Below are 17,140 nucleotides of genomic sequence, written 5' to 3'. Positions count from 1 at the left end.
GTATTAGAAAGTATGCTAGCTCAGGACTGGGGTCTCTCCAGACCCCAGCATAAGGGGATCCTCATCTCACCTCCCCCTGGGTTCAGCCTGACTTGGAACCAAGAATGAATGGAGCATGCATTGAAGGAACAGTGGGCTAGGAGTTAGGAGACCTTCACTCACTAGCCCTGAGAGCTTGTAGATGCTCATTAAATGATCAGGAGCAACTGGGTGGGTGGGATGGCCAGGACTCAGCTGGTGGGGAGAAGGAAAAATATCTGTGGCTTGGAAAGGCAGAGGCTCTGGAGGAAGGACGCGAGGGGGAAGGGTGTGTCCAGGGCCTCGCCCCAGACGCGATCTCATCCCCATCTCCCCTCCCTGTCCTGAGCAGCTGTACGTGGCCACTGTGCTGCAGGAGCCAGAGATGAACCTGACGCCAGCCTCCTCCCCTGCCCGGCACACCTACGGCACCATGAACAGAGAGCTGGAAGAGGGAGAAGAGGAGCGCGGCACGGGGGGCTTTGAGAGTGAGCTGCACTCAGCCCAGTTCCAGGAAGGGCTGGAACTGGAGGGCCAGAGCCAGTACCACTGACCAGCGCCCAAGGCCTCCACCCGGCGACTCCAGCCGGGAGTGGCAGCCAGAGGAGGCCCCCGCAGGGGGAAGAGGAGGGCGGCCAAAACGTCCTGCAGACCGTGGGGGGGCCCCAAGGGAGACATCTGCCACCCTGGCTATCAACTGCACGGAGACCCCGACCTGCTGATCCACTAGAGCAGGAGGTGCCGGGCAGTACAGAGGCACCCGGCATGGGATGGAGGATGTAGCCAAGCACCATGCCTTGGGAGAGGTGGCTGATGCCCTGGGCACAGATACCGAAGGCTGGGGGACCCTCCTGGGGTAAGGATGGAGAAGGTGTGTGTAAAGGAAGGGACAGAAGCCCACCAAAGACTGTCTGGGGTCTTTGCCACCCTTCCACAGCTGCCCTGCCAAGGACCTGCCGCTCCCCTGCCCCGCCCCACCCCTCCCCTGCAGTCTGAGGAAGCAAAGGTATGTGAGCTGGGCCTCGTGGACAAGACGTGACCACCTCATCTGGTTTCCCTACATGGGGATCTAGAAAGGGGAAGTTCCTGCTCTCACCAGAGCCAGGGGCAGCTGAGACCAGAGACCTGAGGGGAGGTGGCTGAGTCCCTTCCTGTTGCTCTGCGCCTTGTCCGATGTCCCCAGGAGCAGCAGGGTGGAGACCCTTCTTCTTCCTATTATTGCAAGGGTAGCTCGGGCATGGCACTCGGGGCTTATTAAATGGGACCTGTGTGCGTTTTGATGAAGGCGACCTCGGCTGGTTACTGTAAGGTGGGAGGGGCAAGGGCAGAATTCATGGAGGCAGTTCTTCTCCCAAAATGCTAGGCGATGGGAAACCATATACACCTCTCCAAGCACCAGGCCTAATGTAAAGATCCCCAAGTTCAAGGTGTGGCCACTGAGAGCTGTTCCTGCCTCATACCCACCTGAGGGTCTGGGGCCCCAGCATGGCCAGGGTGGGTGGTAGCTCAGTGTAAGAAGCCCATGCTTCAAACTGAAGGCACTGGCCATTCCTTCACCTCCAAGTAGGACCCATCCTGTCCTCTCAGGGCCACCCTGAACCCTGGACTAAAGACCACTCAGGTGGCCTCCAGTGTGGTCCTGGCCCAGACACTGTGTTGCCTTGCCGGTGACTGGGGGTAGGGACTGTCCTCCCCAGAGAAGTCCCTTCTGGTGGAGAAAGGCTGCTGCCCAGGGCTGCTACCATCCCACACCTGGAAGAGCCAAATCTTGAGCAGGTACAATGCTGGTGACACCCAGCACCTTTGCTAAAGGCAGGCGGGTGCATGCCTCTGGGCATCGGCCACATCAGAACCACCCGGGAGGCCAGCAGGGGAGGACATGGAGAAGGGCTGGCTGGGGCCTCAGTGGACAAGAATGAGCCAATCAGATGGGGTCTGTGTGCTCTCTCCTGAGCTCCTGTCCACAAAGGTCTGGATCCTTGCCACCAACCTGCTGAAAATGGGCCCCAGGCTCACCTCACCCGGGTGTTTCCCACCGGGTTCCAGGCATGTGGGTGTCCCTGAACACAGATCACCTGGGCCTCATCCCTGCTCCGCCTTTCCCACATCTCGGACCCAAAAGCTCCAGGCTTCACCACAGGAGTAATAGCACTCAAGAGGCAAACACTGTCGTACCCCCAGGGTATGTTCCCCAGGGAGCAGTCCAGAGACCTTGAGTCTCTCTCCCTGTCTGGCTAGGAATAAGGAGGAAAGGTACCCAGCCAGTCCCTCACAAACCCAGGCCCTAGCATTTCACCAGCCAGCAAGGGGAAGGGTCCTTTCCAGAGCAGAGCGGTCAGGGCCCCCACAGGGAGCTCTGGCTGCCATGGGGAGGCGGCCGGCTCCAGACGTTGCCTGACCCCCAGACCGTGTACCTAGCGAGGGGGGAGTCCTGCCAGAAGCCAGCCTGTGGGTGCTCCGTCACTGGGCACCCCTTGCTGGCACCTGTCCGCAGGCTCCGCAGCCCCTGCTGGGCTGTTCTGCTGCTCCCACCACTCTCCCTGCTCGCTACTCCCCCTGCCCACTGGGCAGACTTCAGAAGCTGCATGTGGATAGGGTCCCAGCAGATTGATTACATGGCAGCATGGCTGGGGGGCCTCGCCCTCTGAATTTGGGTCAAGTGTAGTCTGGTTCTGAAAAAAAGTAGTGCAAATGTTGGGAAAGTTCCAGAGTCCATTCCCTTCTCTACTCTTCCTAGAGACCCAGGACAACCGGCAAGGCCCCCCACCCCCAACAGCTGCTTGACTTCCCAGTCATGTGTGCTGGGCGTGAGCATGCTTCTGCTCCTCCCCAGGCAGCTTCCACCATCCCACCCTACCGTCAGCTCCTGCCAGCCACCCCTCCCCTACCTGTCCCCTGAGGCACCCCCTCTCAGACTTGGTTCTTTCTGGAGGGAGCTGCCTCAAGGGGTAACCTGGTATTGCCTAGGGCCTCCAGGAAGTACCCCACTGGTCCTGGAGCAGCTCCATGCCTGCCTGCCTCTCCCTCAGACGCTTCTGGAAGCAAAGTGCCTATCAGCAGCATTACATCCTTTGGGGACCCCAGTGGGGCATGTGGACTTCCCCTGGCTATGACCACTAAAGGAATGTGCCAGAATGCCGAACCTTCTTGTTATTAATGCTGTGACAGTGCCTTGAATAAACAAGTCCTCCCAACTTCCGCGGCTTGTGCCTCTGGACCAGCCCAGCAAGACCTTCCTTGTACCTGCGAAAAGCCAGAGCTGCTAAGGAGTGAAAGTCCCCGAGGCCTCCAGGCTGGAGCACTGCACTTTGCTTCATGGCTTTAGGCACTGGGGCCAGAGCTGCCCCTTCTGGGATCCCCTGACCCCTGAGGCCTTCCCTGTCCCCATTTTCACACAGGAAGGCCTGGCAAGTACTGCCTGGTTTCCCTGGAGAGACAGGAAGTGGATCTGTCATTTCTGCTGCAGATGCTCTGAGAGCCAGCCCCCTGAGCAGGAAGGGAGAATGTTCTGGTCTGTGAGCTACCCAGGACGTCACTGGGGCAGGCCCTCTGGGCAGCAGAAGCCTCAGGGTGAGTGCTGGGCCCGACTGCTGTTGACCAGCCTCACTGCTGGACTGGAAAAGACAAAGATATCAGGTGGAAATGCCCCCAGAAGAGGCAGCAGACAGGGCTCGGGTCTGTACCAGCCTCAGCCAGCAGCACGAAAGCAGGGGAGGCTGAGGAGAGATTGGGCATCAGGGAGGTATGTGGGGCTGCCAGGCCAGGCCTGCAGAGGGTAAGAAACATCCTCTACCAAAGGCTAGTTGTGCCTGTCTTGCACCACGGCGAGGAAGAGAGAACCTCCGTGACCTGGAGGACGTGTGTCCCGGCCCAGGAGACCAGGCATCTGGCCTGCCTCTGGCCAGCTGGTCACGGGGCTGGCCACTTCACGCAGAAAGTAGGGGGCAGGAGGACATGAGTTGGCCACCCTGCCCTATTACTGAGTAGGGCAGATTGACCGGCAACCGCGTTATGGAGGAAGGCTGCCTCCCACGCTGGTTCCCCCTGGGGACAGAGAACAATCTTAGGGGCAGGCTGCCCAAGGGCTGCTTCCCAGAGCCCTTGCGGGACACTGTCCTCAAGCTGTCATAGTCCATCGGTTCAGAGACCCCCATGACATGAACCCGGGCATGGGGGCAGGGCCCATCCCCCAGAGCCTTCTCCCCTCAAAGCAGTTACCTTCCAAGTTGAATCGGATGAAATCCGCAAGGGCTGCTTGAGAGAGAGAGAAATGTGAAGACCACACTGACTGGGTGGTTACTGGGGCTGTGACCCTGCTGCCTGGGAGCAGGGTGGACTGGTGGCTGCTTTAGGGACAGGGGCCTTTTCCAAGGATCTACAAACCCCTGCCATAAAAGTTGCCCCTCAGGATGTCCCCCCTAGATGTGATCAGCTAGGGTGCCCAGATCACAGGCCCTGGGCCATTCCTTGGCTCAGCAGACCTTTCCAGGAACTTTTGCTCAGAGACAGACAGACATAGAGAAGATGAAAGGGTGGGCCACAGCCCCACACATGCGAAGTCTTGAAGGAAGGATGGGGTCGGTCAATCCTCTCTGTACCCAGCAGACCAGGACAACTGGAAACCTGGAGGGTCTGTATACCCGGGCTCAGAGTTTCCTAGGAGATTTTGAACAATCCCAATGTCTAGGCCCCATCCCTGAACAAACTGAGTATCTGGGGTGGGGCCCAGGCACCCCTATTTTACACAGAGCCCCAGGCGACTCTGGTGTCAGGGAGGGTTGAGCAGGCGAGTCGGTGTGAGGAAGCAGTCCCAGGCTCACGCCCCTGGGTTGCAGAAAGCAGCCGGCCCCAGAGCCTCACGCTGCCTGCCCCTCGGAGTGTGTGGCCGGCAGCCGGGAAATAATTACAAACCACAGGCTGGGAAACCTCTCCTTCCGCCTCACATTGCTTCCCCAGGGAGTTCAGATATCAGGCGCCAGTAGGTAATCAACAGGTCCAAACACTTGCCTCCCTGCTTATAAGGGGTCAATACTTAGCACCACACAACCTGTATTGTAATCATCTCGTTTTGCATTAGTGCTACCGTCTGGGCTGGAGAGACACACACCAAGCCTCAAGGCCACTTCCCACCACCACATCTGCTTCAGCAAGGGCTTGAAGAATCGCCTCTCTCCTCTAAACACACAGCCCCAAATGGCTTTCATGTCAGCCTTCCATTTCGGATGTGATACGTTATAAGTGCAATAAGCAAATGTGCCTAGTGGACACCAGGAAGGGACAAGTGCTCTGAAGAAAAAATGCAGCAGGATAACAGGGGAGAGTGAGCAACTGGAGATGGGAAGGTCCAGACAAGCTCTTTGGGCGTGAGTGTGGAGGGGCTGCCTTAGGGGGCACTGGGCAGATGTGGAGGGCCTGCGGGTCAGGGCCCGAGGGGAGGCTGGGGTGTCTGGAGCAGAGTGAGGCCAGGTCTTCGAGGGCAACAGGGCCTGTGGGGCACAGTCAGGGCTCTGAATTTTAGTTGAGTGATACAGGAAGCTACTGGAAGATTCAGAGCAGCAGAACATCATCTCCTGAGGTTTGGAAGCCCCAAGGTGGGGACAAGGTAGAAGCAGAAAACCCTCTAGGGCTCTGCTGGAGGACCCGGGATAGAGAGCAGGGTGGCTCAGACAAGGTCAAGGCAGTGATTGTGAGAGGTAGAGACATTCAGAATAGGGTCCGAGGAGTCACAGGTGGATTAGATGCGGGGTCTGAGAGCAAGGAAGCAAGGACGATTCCCAGGTCTGCGGCCTGAACGGCAGGGTAAGGTGGTTTACCGAGGCAGAGGACGCTGGAAAGAGCAGGTTGACAGAAAACACCGAGTTCTATTCTGGTCATGTTTTATTTGCACACAGGAATCTGGAGTAGGGGAGAGTGAGGCTGGAGATGCCCACTTCAGAGTCATGAGCATCTGGATGGTGTTTAAAGCCTGGGCCTTGCTGAGACTTACAGGGGAGAAAGTGCAGGTAAGAGGAGATCCATAGGAGATGGGGAGGAGAATTCACAAGGGAGCCTGAGAAGGAACAGCAGCGGGGAAGGAGGAAAACCAGGAGAGAAGCCAAGGGAAGAACGGGACTCAAAAAGTAAGGAGGGAGCCCCCAGCTCTAACCACGTAAATATGGGCATAGAGGAGTGAGTTCAAGCCGTGTCAAAGAAGCATCAAACCCAAATGTTGAACATGCCATTAGACACATGACCTGGTTTCTCTCACAAAGACATGGGGACAAGGAAGAGGAGCTGGGAGAGATGGAAAGGTTTAAGAGGCACCACCAGATACAATGTGTGGCCCTTGACAGCATCTTGAACTGCACAAACCAGCTGCAGAAAGACATCTTTGGGACATCAGGGAAACTTGCAAATGGATGGAGCATTGGGTGATATCGAGATATGGTTCATCTTGGTAGGTATGTTGATGGCATGGGTTAAGAAGTGAAAAAGTATCAGCCTGAAGTTCACATGGAAAACTTAACAGGTGAAAGAACATGCAGTCTTAGGTCCACTTTAAAACTCCCCAGAAACATAAAAGGGCTGGGGAAATCTTGAGTTGCTCACCACTGATTCTGGGTGAAAGGTTCATGGACATTCACTAGGCTCTGATTTGTGTGTGTATGAACATTTTTTCCATAATAAAAGTTTAAAAATATAGGAAGGAGTGATCAATTCTTCCATGTGCTGCTGAGCAGTAAAGCAAGACGAGGACTAAGGCACGACCCCTGAATTTGGCAGGATAGGGGGGCTGGTGGCCTTGATGGTAACAGATTAGGGGTGCAGATGAAAGCCTGGCTAAAATATGCTCCCATTGTCATAGGAGTAAGGAAGTGAAAATGGTGAGGATGGAAAACTCTTTTGAAGAGTTTTGCTATCAAAGGGTAGCAAAGGAAAGCTGGAGAGGGAAGGAGGTGAGGGAGGGGTGGTTTTTGTGTAAGATAGGAGATGTGGGCTGATAGAATGAGGAGGAATACAGGACACAGTGAGAGAGACAATTACCGGGCTGAGACCTGGAACAGAGGAGGAACTACCCCCCCACACACACATACACATACAGACCCCTGCACACACACACACACACACACACACACACACACACACACACACACACACACACACGTGGACAAGGTCTTTCGAGAGAGGTGAAAGCATCGTGCTCAGGATGGCTGAAGACACGGGTCAGAGACAAGTGTTTGGCCTTTCCCAAGCCAGGCCACCCTATCTCCTGGGTGGATGTCAAACATTCTGGAGCAGTAAGCCAGGCAGTACCACCTGAGTCTGTGCCATTATTAGCAGAGCAGGCCTCTGTCACCAGAGCCTGTGGGGCTTGAGAAAAAATGGTTTTGGTGCCATAATGAGTAAAGGGTTTCTAACATGCCCCAGACTCTATTCTATGCCTGCAGTCACACAGCCCTACAGGCCTGGCCATCTGAGCCTAATGAAAATGAGGACCCAGCTGGGAGCTGCGGAGGTCCTGCCGGCAGCAGAGACATTGGGCTTGGCTGAGAAAACTGAAGCCTTAAGGCGAGGGCAGCGGGCCTGGGCCCAGCCCCTCCAGCTGCCACAGCCCAGCTCCAGAGCCCACACCCAGAGGCCAGGAGCACATGGGGGGCTGACCCCAAGCCTGCTCAGCTGACACCCACTTTTAATGCTGCTCCCCTCCCTGAGCCCCTCGCTGTCTCTCCACCCCCACCTGCCTGCTCCCCCTGACCACACACACACATACACACACACTCTCTCACTCTTACACCTGCTCTTCAATGCCAGTGTATACCCCAGTTAACCCATTTAATCTCCTTAGAAAGCACACCCTGGGATTGTCACCTGCCCCTCCAAGGAGCATCTAGTTTTCCTCAGAGACACTATGAGCTCTTGGCACCCTTTGCTGCTGTCCTGGTGCCTGCCCATTTCCATCCCCGGAGGTAGGCTCCCAGATCCCTGACTGATGAACTGCTTCAGACTCTGGATTACACGGGTGTGTGTTGTAACAAACCAACCCCAAATATGTAACAGTGCAAACCCAGAAGAAGTTTATGTCCTTTCCTGTAAGATACAAAATGTGCAAGTCCCTGGTCTACATGCTAGGGAAGGTCCACCAGGCACTTCTGATTAGTGGGGAGCCTTCTCTAAGCAGCAATTCACAGAGCCAGGCCCCTTCCGCCTTGTGATGCCACTTGAAACACTTGGCCCTCAAGGTCACTGTGAGGTCTGCATCAAGCCAGCGGAAGGACAACAGCACACAGAGGGGCATGCGGGAGTTTTGGGGGGCCAGGTCTGGAAGTAACACATATGTCCACACACTCCCCTTGGCCAGAGCTCAGTCACATGCCCCACCTGATTGCAAGGGAGGCTGTGATGTAGTACAGCCATGTGTGCAGGGGAAGATGAACTAGGTTTGACACTCTGCCAGCAGCCAATTTCTACCAGAGACCCCCTAGCTCTGTCTCCACCACTGGCTTCTGGACTTCCCCAGGCCTCTCCCTTTTTCGCCCTGACCTTGGCCTTCCCGACCCCATCCTCCCACCTTGCTCTAGAACCACCAGCTTCATCTGGTCACAAGCCAACACCCAAGAAAAGACCAGTCCCAGCAGGGCAGAGAGGCACACAGAACAGGTTTATTCCTCCTGAGCACATACAACCACAGCACAGCAGCAAGAGACTAAAGTGCAGACAGCTCGGGGCAGGGCAGAGGGCCTCTCCTGCTGCTTTCTCTTCTATCCAGCAGCCTGAGAACAGCACACACCAGGAGTTAAAACTGGGAAGCTGTGGGCCCCCAGGCAATGTAGACAGAGGCAGAAGGAGGGTCCGGAGAAAAGCCCCAGGCCTGCGGGAGTGGGGAGGCGAGGAAGCGCCGCCAGAACGCGGGTCTCTCTGGCATGGTTGCCCCTCCTTCCTCGCCCTTCCCCAGCCACCCCTCACTGACTCCTGGCTGGCAAGCTGCTTCTGCAGAGCATTAACAAGAGAGTGCCCAGCAGAAGAGCTGGATGAGGGAAAGGGAGATACCGCAACAGCAAAAGTACTCTGTTGGTGCCGTCCGGGTCAGCCCCTGAGCCCCAGCTGAGCCCATCACAGATCCAGGTCCCCTCTCCCTTCCACAGGGGTTGCTGATTACCTGCTTCCCTGCCTGTGATTCCACAGTGAAGGCTAAAACTGTCCCTTCTCTTCACTTGCAAAAAGTAAACACCCCAGGGAAAGGAAAGCATTGAAGGCAGGCCAGATGGGAAGGTGCCCAAGCTCACCATCCCTCCCCAGCCTGGCCGGGGCTCTCCTGAGGTGAGCCCATGCTCTGAAAGCCCTCTGCCTTCCCCTCTGTCCCTCAAATGCTGCTCCTCCCACAGCAGAGGAAAGGATGCCCGGAGAGAAAGCTGGCAGGGAAGAAGCTAGTTGGGGTGGGGGTGGGGGGGTGCACCCAGAAATCCAGAAGGAAAAGCCATGCCCGTCTGCAGTTGGAGGTGAGGGGGACTGAGACCTCAGCCCTGTTCCATCCCCTCCACAGTATGGCCGAGGGGACAAGGACCCAGAGGCAGGGAGGCCAAGGGAGCCTGGGCCACAACGGACACAGACCAACAGACAGACACAGTGGAAGCTGCAGGGCATAAGCCACTTCCTACTGGCCGTCCCAGCCTCGGCTCATGGCCTGGACCACGGCCCCGTAGAGCTGGCTCCAGGCGGCCCGCATGGCTGGTGTGAACGCAGGGCCCAGGCACTTCTCCAGCATGTAGAGCAGGGACTCGCCCACCGTCTGCAGAGGGAAGGGCAAGTTGTCATTCCCAGAGGCAGAAAGACATTGCTCTATTCTGCAGGTGAGAAAACTGAGGCCTAGACGGGGAACGGCTCCTGGCCTTTTTCTCTCCTGCACAGGGTCCATGCTTCCTGAGCAGGATTCTGCCCTAATCCTTAGGTACCACACTGTGCCCACCTTTCCCCTTAAATATGAGGCTTTATAGTGAACTAAGCATTTCACTTTACTCCCAGCCTTGCAGCCACTCGAGTGGGGCCAAGGTGTTGCCTGGGACCTTGCAGCTCAGACCAAGCAAAATCATTGCCCCAAAGCCTCAGTTTCCTCCTCTGTGAGGCAGCAATCAAGGTGTTAGGGGCCCAGGCTCAACCAGAGGGACCCAAGTTCAGTTTCTGACAGCACCATGTATGATCTGCGTGACCTTGAGTGAGTTATGTAACCTCTCTGAGTCTCAGGTGCTTCATCAATAAAACAGGGGAAGTTAATGTTCCAACACATGGATGGTTGGGATGATTAAATGAGATCATCTATAAAACAGCTCTTAGCATAGCAGCTGTACACAGTAAGACTTCAACAATAATAATGGCTTTCATTTATTATTAATATCATAATAAAGTAAGGTTTATATATTCTGCAAATATTTACTGAATATCTATTAATCTATTAAAGACCAGGCATGGTGCTGGTGCTGGGGGCGGAGAGGAAATGAGACAAACTGAGTCTGTCCCTCAAGGTGCTTACCGCCTGACAAGGTGATTAGGCTACACGGTAGACTGTTATGTCAGTGGCCACCAAAAAGCATACCTTAAGGATTCATGCCCTTGAATGGGGTCGCTCCACCTTGACACTGGGTTCAACCATGTGACTAGTTTTGGCCAATGGGACTTGGGCAAGAGGGATGCAAGCCAAGACTGGAAAAGTACTTGCTTCCCGGGATTTGTCCCCTCGGAACACACCCTCTTGGAATTCAGCTGCCACCCTGTACAGACGTTTGGCTACACTTCTGAACAATACGACGCCACAGGGAGAGAGAACTCACAAGATGACAGGCCATCTTGGGCATTCCTGCTCCAGCTGAGCCCCCAGCTGAGTGGAAGGCATGAGTGGCCCCAGCCACCCCACGTGGAACAGAAGCACCACCCTGCTGAGCCCTGAGAAATCAGAAATCATTGTTTGTTTGGGATGGTTTCATGCACAGCAATAGAAAACTAAGTAGATTCAGCAATCCCAAAGACTCGTTTTCTGTGATTCTGAGAGAAGCCACACCAAGGAAGAAAAATAGGAGGCTCAGAGAGGTCAAGGCAATCCCAAGGTCACATAGCAGGTAAGTATGGAAATGCGGAGAGAGAACAGGTGGGCAGGGAAGGACTGGGAGAGTGGTGGCCTGGAGAGAGGATGAGCCCCTTCTTTACCCACCGAGAAGGAGCTGAGCTTCACGCCCACTGCACGGTGCTTCCTGCCCAGGCCAGCAAGGTACTCCTCCAGTGAGGACAGGTCCTCCACGTTGGTCACTGCAGCATCAATGACGAGCATCACCTGCCAAGGCAGCAGTGAAACAGAGAGGCCAGAGCAACCACCCTGCTCACACCCAGAGTCAGGACCCGGGGCCCCAGCCAGGAGGGAGAGTGGCCACCAGGACCCTCCACTGTCCAGGATCAGAAATGCAAGGCGATCTGTCTGCGTACAGTAGGAGCTCCACGTGTGGTGGGCAAACGGCTGATGTTACACTGTGAAAGAAGCTCCTCTCCTCTGAGGGTCTCAAAGCTCTAAACATGGCTGCTGGACAGTGTTGTCTGCTTGGGACAAGGGGAAACGGAGGCCCTGTGCGAGTCATGAGCCTCTAAGAAAGCCCCGGGTTGGTTTTCCTAGGCAGATGGGCCCTAACGAATCAGCACCACCTGCAGGAGCCAGGGGACAAGGCCAAGGGCAGTGACAGAGCTGGGGCCAGCTGACTGAGCACAAGGCAGGGGAGAGGCCTGACCCTGGTGCCCCAGACTCTGCCCAGCTCAGCACAGGAGGAAAGGAGATGCCCTGGACATGGGGTGCAGAAGGAGGCCTGTGGCAGAGTAATTTTCCCCATCCCAGATCCCTCCGTCTTTCCCAGGAAGGCTCTCTGCTGGAGCCCAGGGGCCACACCAGCTCCGCCCTCCCCTCACCTTCCTGATGTGGTCCAGGAACTCAGGGGAGGAGAGGCAGTCCTCTGGGCTGGAGAACTGGCGACAGTTGTACTGGAAGAGGGGCAGCAGGTCAGGCTCCAGGTCAAACAGCCTGTTGGGGGAGGCCCAGGAGTCAGCTGGAGAGTGCTAACCCCTGGCAGGCCCCAGCAAGCTCTGTGAGCCCTGGCTGCCCAGCAGTAGGAGGAGGGTGGGCCAGGTCTCAGCCATAAACTGTAACACATCCTCCAACCTGGCACTGACCCCTCTGCCAGCTTTGCATATGCTCTCTTCCACCTCTTGCACCAGCTCCCAAGGGCATCCTAGGAAGGACAGTGTCCTAAGGCCTCTCATAGGACTTGGCATCGAGTGGCCCCTCCACAAACAGTTGAGGGCTGCTGGGACAGGAATCCATCCTCAAACAGGAACCCTGGAGTCACACTGTAGGAAAAGGAAATCTCTCCCCCTTCACTCTCACCCCCCACCACCCTGCTGCCCCCACTCTCAGGTCAGAACACCCAAGCCATCACGTCTGAGGGGGCTGGGCCAGTGATGACGACAGTAGTCTTAAGAACACCTTACACTTACTTAGCATTGAGTGTGTGTGGTTAACTTATGTATTTCTCCCAATCCTAAACACTGGGTATAACTATTATCCCAATTTTATAGAGGAGGAAAGAGAACCCCAGAGACATTAAGTAACTTCCCTAAGGTCACACAGCTTAGGAGTAACATTGTCACAGAGGGTGCCTGTGAAAGCAGTAGGCTTGGGGAAAGCTGAGAGCATAAGCAAAAACTCTCAGCCACATCTGGGACGGCTCACTGGGGTTCTGTGTAACTGAATTTATTCCCCTTTCATTTGGGGAGAGGTTTTGCAAAAGCCTCCTCAGAAATTCTGGGCTGGCTTAGGGAGCCAGGACTCCTGAAAAACCATGGTGAGGGAGCATTGCCTTTGGTGATGGCAGAGGGGTTACCTAGAGACCATAAAGGTGAGGATGAAGACTGACTTCCCCTTCCCCTTTGGGATCTGTGCACTCCCTTAACCTTCTCTCTAGTGGTGAGACTTGGGTGTCTGTCATCACTTTCCTGGTGTTTCTCTGGTCCTAGCCTGTTCCTTTCCTCAGAAAGGTTTGCTGTTGGTTGCTGGAAGTGCACACTCCTAGGGCCAGACCCTGCACCTGCCCGCCAGGCACCTGGCACACCCTCCTGCAAGGGCCCTTGGGGCACCCCAGTTTCGCAGCACTCACCACCCAAGGAACTAAGGCTCAAGGGGGCAGAGCCCGGGAGGGGGCGTAGCAGGGGGATTGGCGTCTGCTGGCCAGAGTGTCAGGAGATCCACTGGAGAGGACCCCACCCGCCCCCAGGGAGCTCCACTGGGAGCAGGGCATGCTGTACTAGCTCGAAAAGATGCTCCCCCCCCCGCGGGGTAAGGGCAGAAGGGGTTGCGCCACCCGTCCCCGCGCCCCGCTCCTCTGGCGCACATCTGGAGGTGCCCCAGCGCAGAGGCAGAGGGCCAGTTTTCACTCACGTAGCTCAGGTCCAGCTGTCTCCAACCCATTCCTGGCGAGGCACCCTGCCACCCGCACCCCCGGGGCGCCCGGGCTGCTCTCACCTGGCGAACAGGACGGTGCCGTGCTCCAGAGGGCTGCGGCTCACCGCCTGCCAGCTCTGCCGGATCAGCTCGGGCTCCGGGCGCTCCATGCTCGCCAGGGGACACGGGGCGCAAGGCTGAGACCCTCGGGGCGCGGGCACGGTCACCGCACGTGCTGCGCCATCTCCACAGCAACACGGGCCACTCCGAACCCTCTATAGCCTCCTGTGTCTTGGCCTGGTGAGGTCCAGCAACCGCTCCTTCCCCGTGCTAGGTGGATGCGCCCCCGCCGTGCCGGCCCAGCTGGTGCCTCTGGGGACCCCGCTCAGTCGCTGAGCCCTACTCCCGGGGCCCTAGGCGCGCCCCGCCCCGCGCGGTCCGGCTGGAGCGCTTTAAAGCGACCGCGGCCCCCGCCCCCTCCCGTCCATCAAGGCGCGCATCTCTGGGCAACCGGCTCTGGCCGGGGATGACCTGGTGGCATGCCCGGGCTTCAGAGCTTAACAGAAATCGTCGAGCCCCTCTGGGCCAGTTTCTCATCTAGAAACTGGTGATAATTTTACCACTTCGAGTTGGGGCACGGTTCCGAATTTGATCTCCTTAGGTACTAGGCTCTGCATGCGCCACCTCTCCACTAGCGCCACTTACACTGCCTGGAGGCATTTGAGTTTGCCACCCCCTTGGCCCAGTCTCCTTCCTTCCACACTGAGGACAGACCAGGAGATGCCAGGGGGTCTACCTGTGTGAGCAGGCTGCAGCCAGGGCTGGGGCGTTGTGTGTGTGTGTTGCGGGGGGTGGGGGTCCTCTGCTTTGGCTCTGGGTCTGATTAAGGAACCCTGCACAATCTGAGCCCCATCCCAGCTGGCAGAGCTGGCGGGCCTGGAGCCTGGCACCCTATCTGCCAGGCGAGGGTGGCCTGAGAGCCCCCCAGGTGCCAGTGGGAGGATCCTCTCCAGGAATGGGTTCAAAGTGGCTAGACAGGCAGCAGAGAAGGGGGCTGAAGCCGCAGCCACTTCCAGGCAAGCTCAGGTCTTCCCGAGACTCCGTCTTTAGGAATCTCTGCCTCCAGTGCCCCCTGGTGCCGCAGCTGTGAGCACTGCAGAATCTGGGTGCTGAGGGAGTTCAGCTTGAACGTTCCATGACTCCATGATTGTTAATAAACTTTTTCAAAAGTTTAAGTAGAAGTACTCTTTCTTTAAATTGGAGTTGACATAACAGGGTCTCGTGCTGCCATTCAGGGGGTGAAATTGGTCACCTAAGGATTAGATCTCAACCTTTTCCTTTCAAGCATGAAAGTTCTTCAGGCATCAGCCCAGTTGTAATGGCCCAGGTTTTGGAGAGCAAAGCCCTCATTTCTCGTTCATTATTCTGTCTCTGGGCCTATCTCCTTTCAGTCTGCCTACTTCTCCCTTTGGTCCCATGGTTATGAAACAGGCTCCATGCCCAAACCTGTGCGAGGCATGGAGTGTTGAGTCTTTGACTTCTAGAACTCCTCCTGCTGGCCCTGACTGATTCAGAACTCTTTCCTGCTCCCAGGCACACCCAGTGAAACCATCTAGTGGGTCTCCCTCTTCCAAGGCCTCAGGAGTTTGGGTCACATCCTATTCTTCTCTTCCCCATCTCCCCACACACCTTGGGTCTCTGGGCTGGAACAGCAGAGCAAGACACAAACTGAGGCAGCCTAGCTTGGACCTGAAAAGCTTGAGTAATCTCCAAGTAAGAGCACAGAGGTACTGGGAGCTAAAGGGAGAAGCCCGGAGTACTCAAGGAGTGGATTCCAATGGGGTGTCCCATGACCCTGCAGCCAGGTCAGTGTCCAGATGCCCAGTGCTCCATGTTCAGTTAAGGCCTCCCCTCCATCCAGTTTGCAGTTCCTGGCAACAATGTACACTGGGACACTTCTTGCCTCCTTTCTTCTTTGGGCAGAGGCAGGGATCTGGGAAGTTAATGGGCCTTAGCTAGTAAGTGGTAGACTCTGCACTCCCTCTGTCTTTCTAGAGCCAGAAGGAGGCAGGAGGAGAGGGCTAAGTACACTCTAATCTCTGCTCCCCTTGGAGAAAAGGCCTGAGGATCTGGCTGGGCCTAAGCTGTCAGGGTGGTGTATCCCAGCCAGGAGACAGAGGGTCTGAATCCACACCTGAGGGGCCAGGGAACAGTCACAGGGGCTCCGCTTCCTGCCTGGCATCTGTCTGTGACTTGGGCAGGAGGTTCTAACTGAGGAGAGTTCAAGTACTGTTCTAGAGCCAGTGCTGCAACTGAGGTTGGTTGACCATCAGCAACCACACAGAGCTGGCGTTTATCAGGCATTCCTGTGCAGACCCTGTGTGTCATTCACTCTTCATCCTCACAATAACTCTATGAAGTAGGCACTGTTTACTACTCCATTTTACTGTTGAGGAAACGGAAGCCAAGAGGTTTGGTAATGAGCCCAAGGTCACAGAGTGGTGGGGCCGGCATCTGACCTCAGGTCTGACTCTGGCCCATCCTCTCAGCCTCCATGCTCTGCCGTCTCCCTCACCTTAATGGATACTGACTAAGGGCCATGTCCCTAGTTCAGACTAAGCCGAGGTCACTGGGTCTGGGCCAGTGGTATACTGGCATACATGGCTTGTGAGAGCCAATTGTGCACATCTTTCCAACTTCTCATTCAGCAACATCAGGTTGTTACCCTGAAATAGGCCAGGTGGGAGTATTTACACTCTAGAAATTAGCAAATGCTACAGAGCAAGGCTTTTTTTTTCCTCCCAGAAAACAACTGATCTGGGCGCACCAGGAAACCCCAGGCCCTAGATGAGCTGTGGATGCATTAAACAGAATGCGCACAGGAACACACTGAATCTGGACACCTCTGAGCTGAGTCCAGGCCTTCTCCCCAGGGCACCAGGCTGTCTTTTGAATGCACTTCTACTCCCAAGATCACGCTGGATAAGCAGAAAAAGTCCAGCTAGGTCTCTAGTCTTGGCTCTATTTACTAATGATGGAAACCTAGGCAAGTAATGGTAGAATCCCCACCAAAACCAGCACTGACTTTGCTGGGTCTTTGTGAGGATTAAATGTCACAGACGTGTCAGGACTTGGTAAACTGAGCTCTGCCAGTCAAGAAGTGTTTGATCCTTTCTAGCCTGCCATGCTTGGTGTTTCCCATCTCCCAAACGCCTACCACCCCACCCCCACCACCCGCTTCCAGGGACTCAGGGGAGGCAGGTCAGGCAGTCCTGAAGACCCCCAGTCTCTCAGGACAGTGCTACTCCTCCCCTGCCCACCTGCTGTCCAGTGCATGTCAGCTCTTACCTCCTTCCCACTCTCATCACTCCTGGTAACAGCAGACTCCTGTCAAGAGGGGGCCTTGTGAGCAGAATGGCAGCTGCTACAATGCTGGGTTACTCAACCTGTCCCAGAAGCAGCCGCCTGTTACTCTTTCTCATTCCTTTCTATGCCGTGTGAGCAGGTTAAAAGAGAAAAAATAAGTCCAGCTTCTAACTTACTTTGGAATAAGTTTAAATAAATTAAAATCACAACCAGCATTACTCAAGTAACCTTGTACGGGGAGGACTCACATGCGCCTGGAGCAACCAGGCTCTCCTGCCCAGCCCAGGGCCTCTACTGGAACTAGAATGG

At 55.9% G+C, this 17,140-nt stretch overlaps 2 protein-coding genes across 5 annotated transcripts in view; one reads left to right on the top strand and one right to left on the bottom strand.

The window, feature by feature from the left end:
- TMEM63C (transmembrane protein 63C) overlaps positions 1-6,820 on the top strand; it is a 65,085-nt gene extending 58,265 nt beyond the window's left edge. For all 4 annotated transcript variants that reach the window (XM_036913059.2, XM_057488283.1, XM_036913060.2 and 1 more), the window contains exon 25: positions 371-6,820. In XM_036913059.2, the coding sequence (XP_036768954.2) occupies positions 371-571 (201 nt within the window). In that variant the 3' untranslated portion in view covers positions 572-6,820. The remainder of the gene's footprint in view (positions 1-370) is intronic.
- Positions 6,821-8,638: 1,818 nt separating this feature from the next.
- Positions 8,639-17,124, bottom strand: NGB (neuroglobin). Its single transcript, XM_036913068.2, has 4 exons — positions 13,547-17,124; positions 11,938-12,049; positions 11,198-11,317; positions 8,639-9,784 (listed from the first exon to the last, which is right to left on the bottom strand). Exons 1-4 carry the CDS (start codon positions 13,633-13,635, stop codon positions 9,650-9,652), a joined length of 456 nt encoding a protein of 151 aa, XP_036768963.2. The 5' UTR covers positions 13,636-17,124; the 3' UTR covers positions 8,639-9,649.
- Between the last annotated feature and the right edge of the window lie 16 nt (positions 17,125-17,140).

The sequence above is a fragment of the Manis pentadactyla genome, chromosome 11 (genome assembly GCF_030020395.1).
Source record: "Manis pentadactyla isolate mManPen7 chromosome 11, mManPen7.hap1, whole genome shotgun sequence".
In the NCBI taxonomy this organism is placed as follows: domain Eukaryota; kingdom Metazoa; phylum Chordata; class Mammalia; order Pholidota; family Manidae; genus Manis; species Manis pentadactyla.
Note: the sequence above shows the minus strand (reverse complement) of the source record. Positions and strands in the feature narration are given on the sequence as shown.

Excerpts from the sequence above, each read along its gene's own strand:
- NGB (XM_036913068.2), bottom strand. The coding sequence starts at position 13,635 with ATGGAGCGCCCGGAGCCCGAGCTGATCCGGCAGAGCTGGCAGGCGGTG. Across the intron at positions 12,050-13,546 it reads GGCACCGTCCTGTTCGCCAG|GCTGTTTGACCTGGAGCCTG; the intron begins GTGAGAGCAGCC and ends CTCCCCCAACAG. Across the intron at positions 9,785-11,197 it reads TGAAGCTCAGCTCCTTCTCG|ACGGTGGGCGAGTCCCTGCT; the intron begins GTGGGTAAAGAA and ends TTCCCTCTGCAG.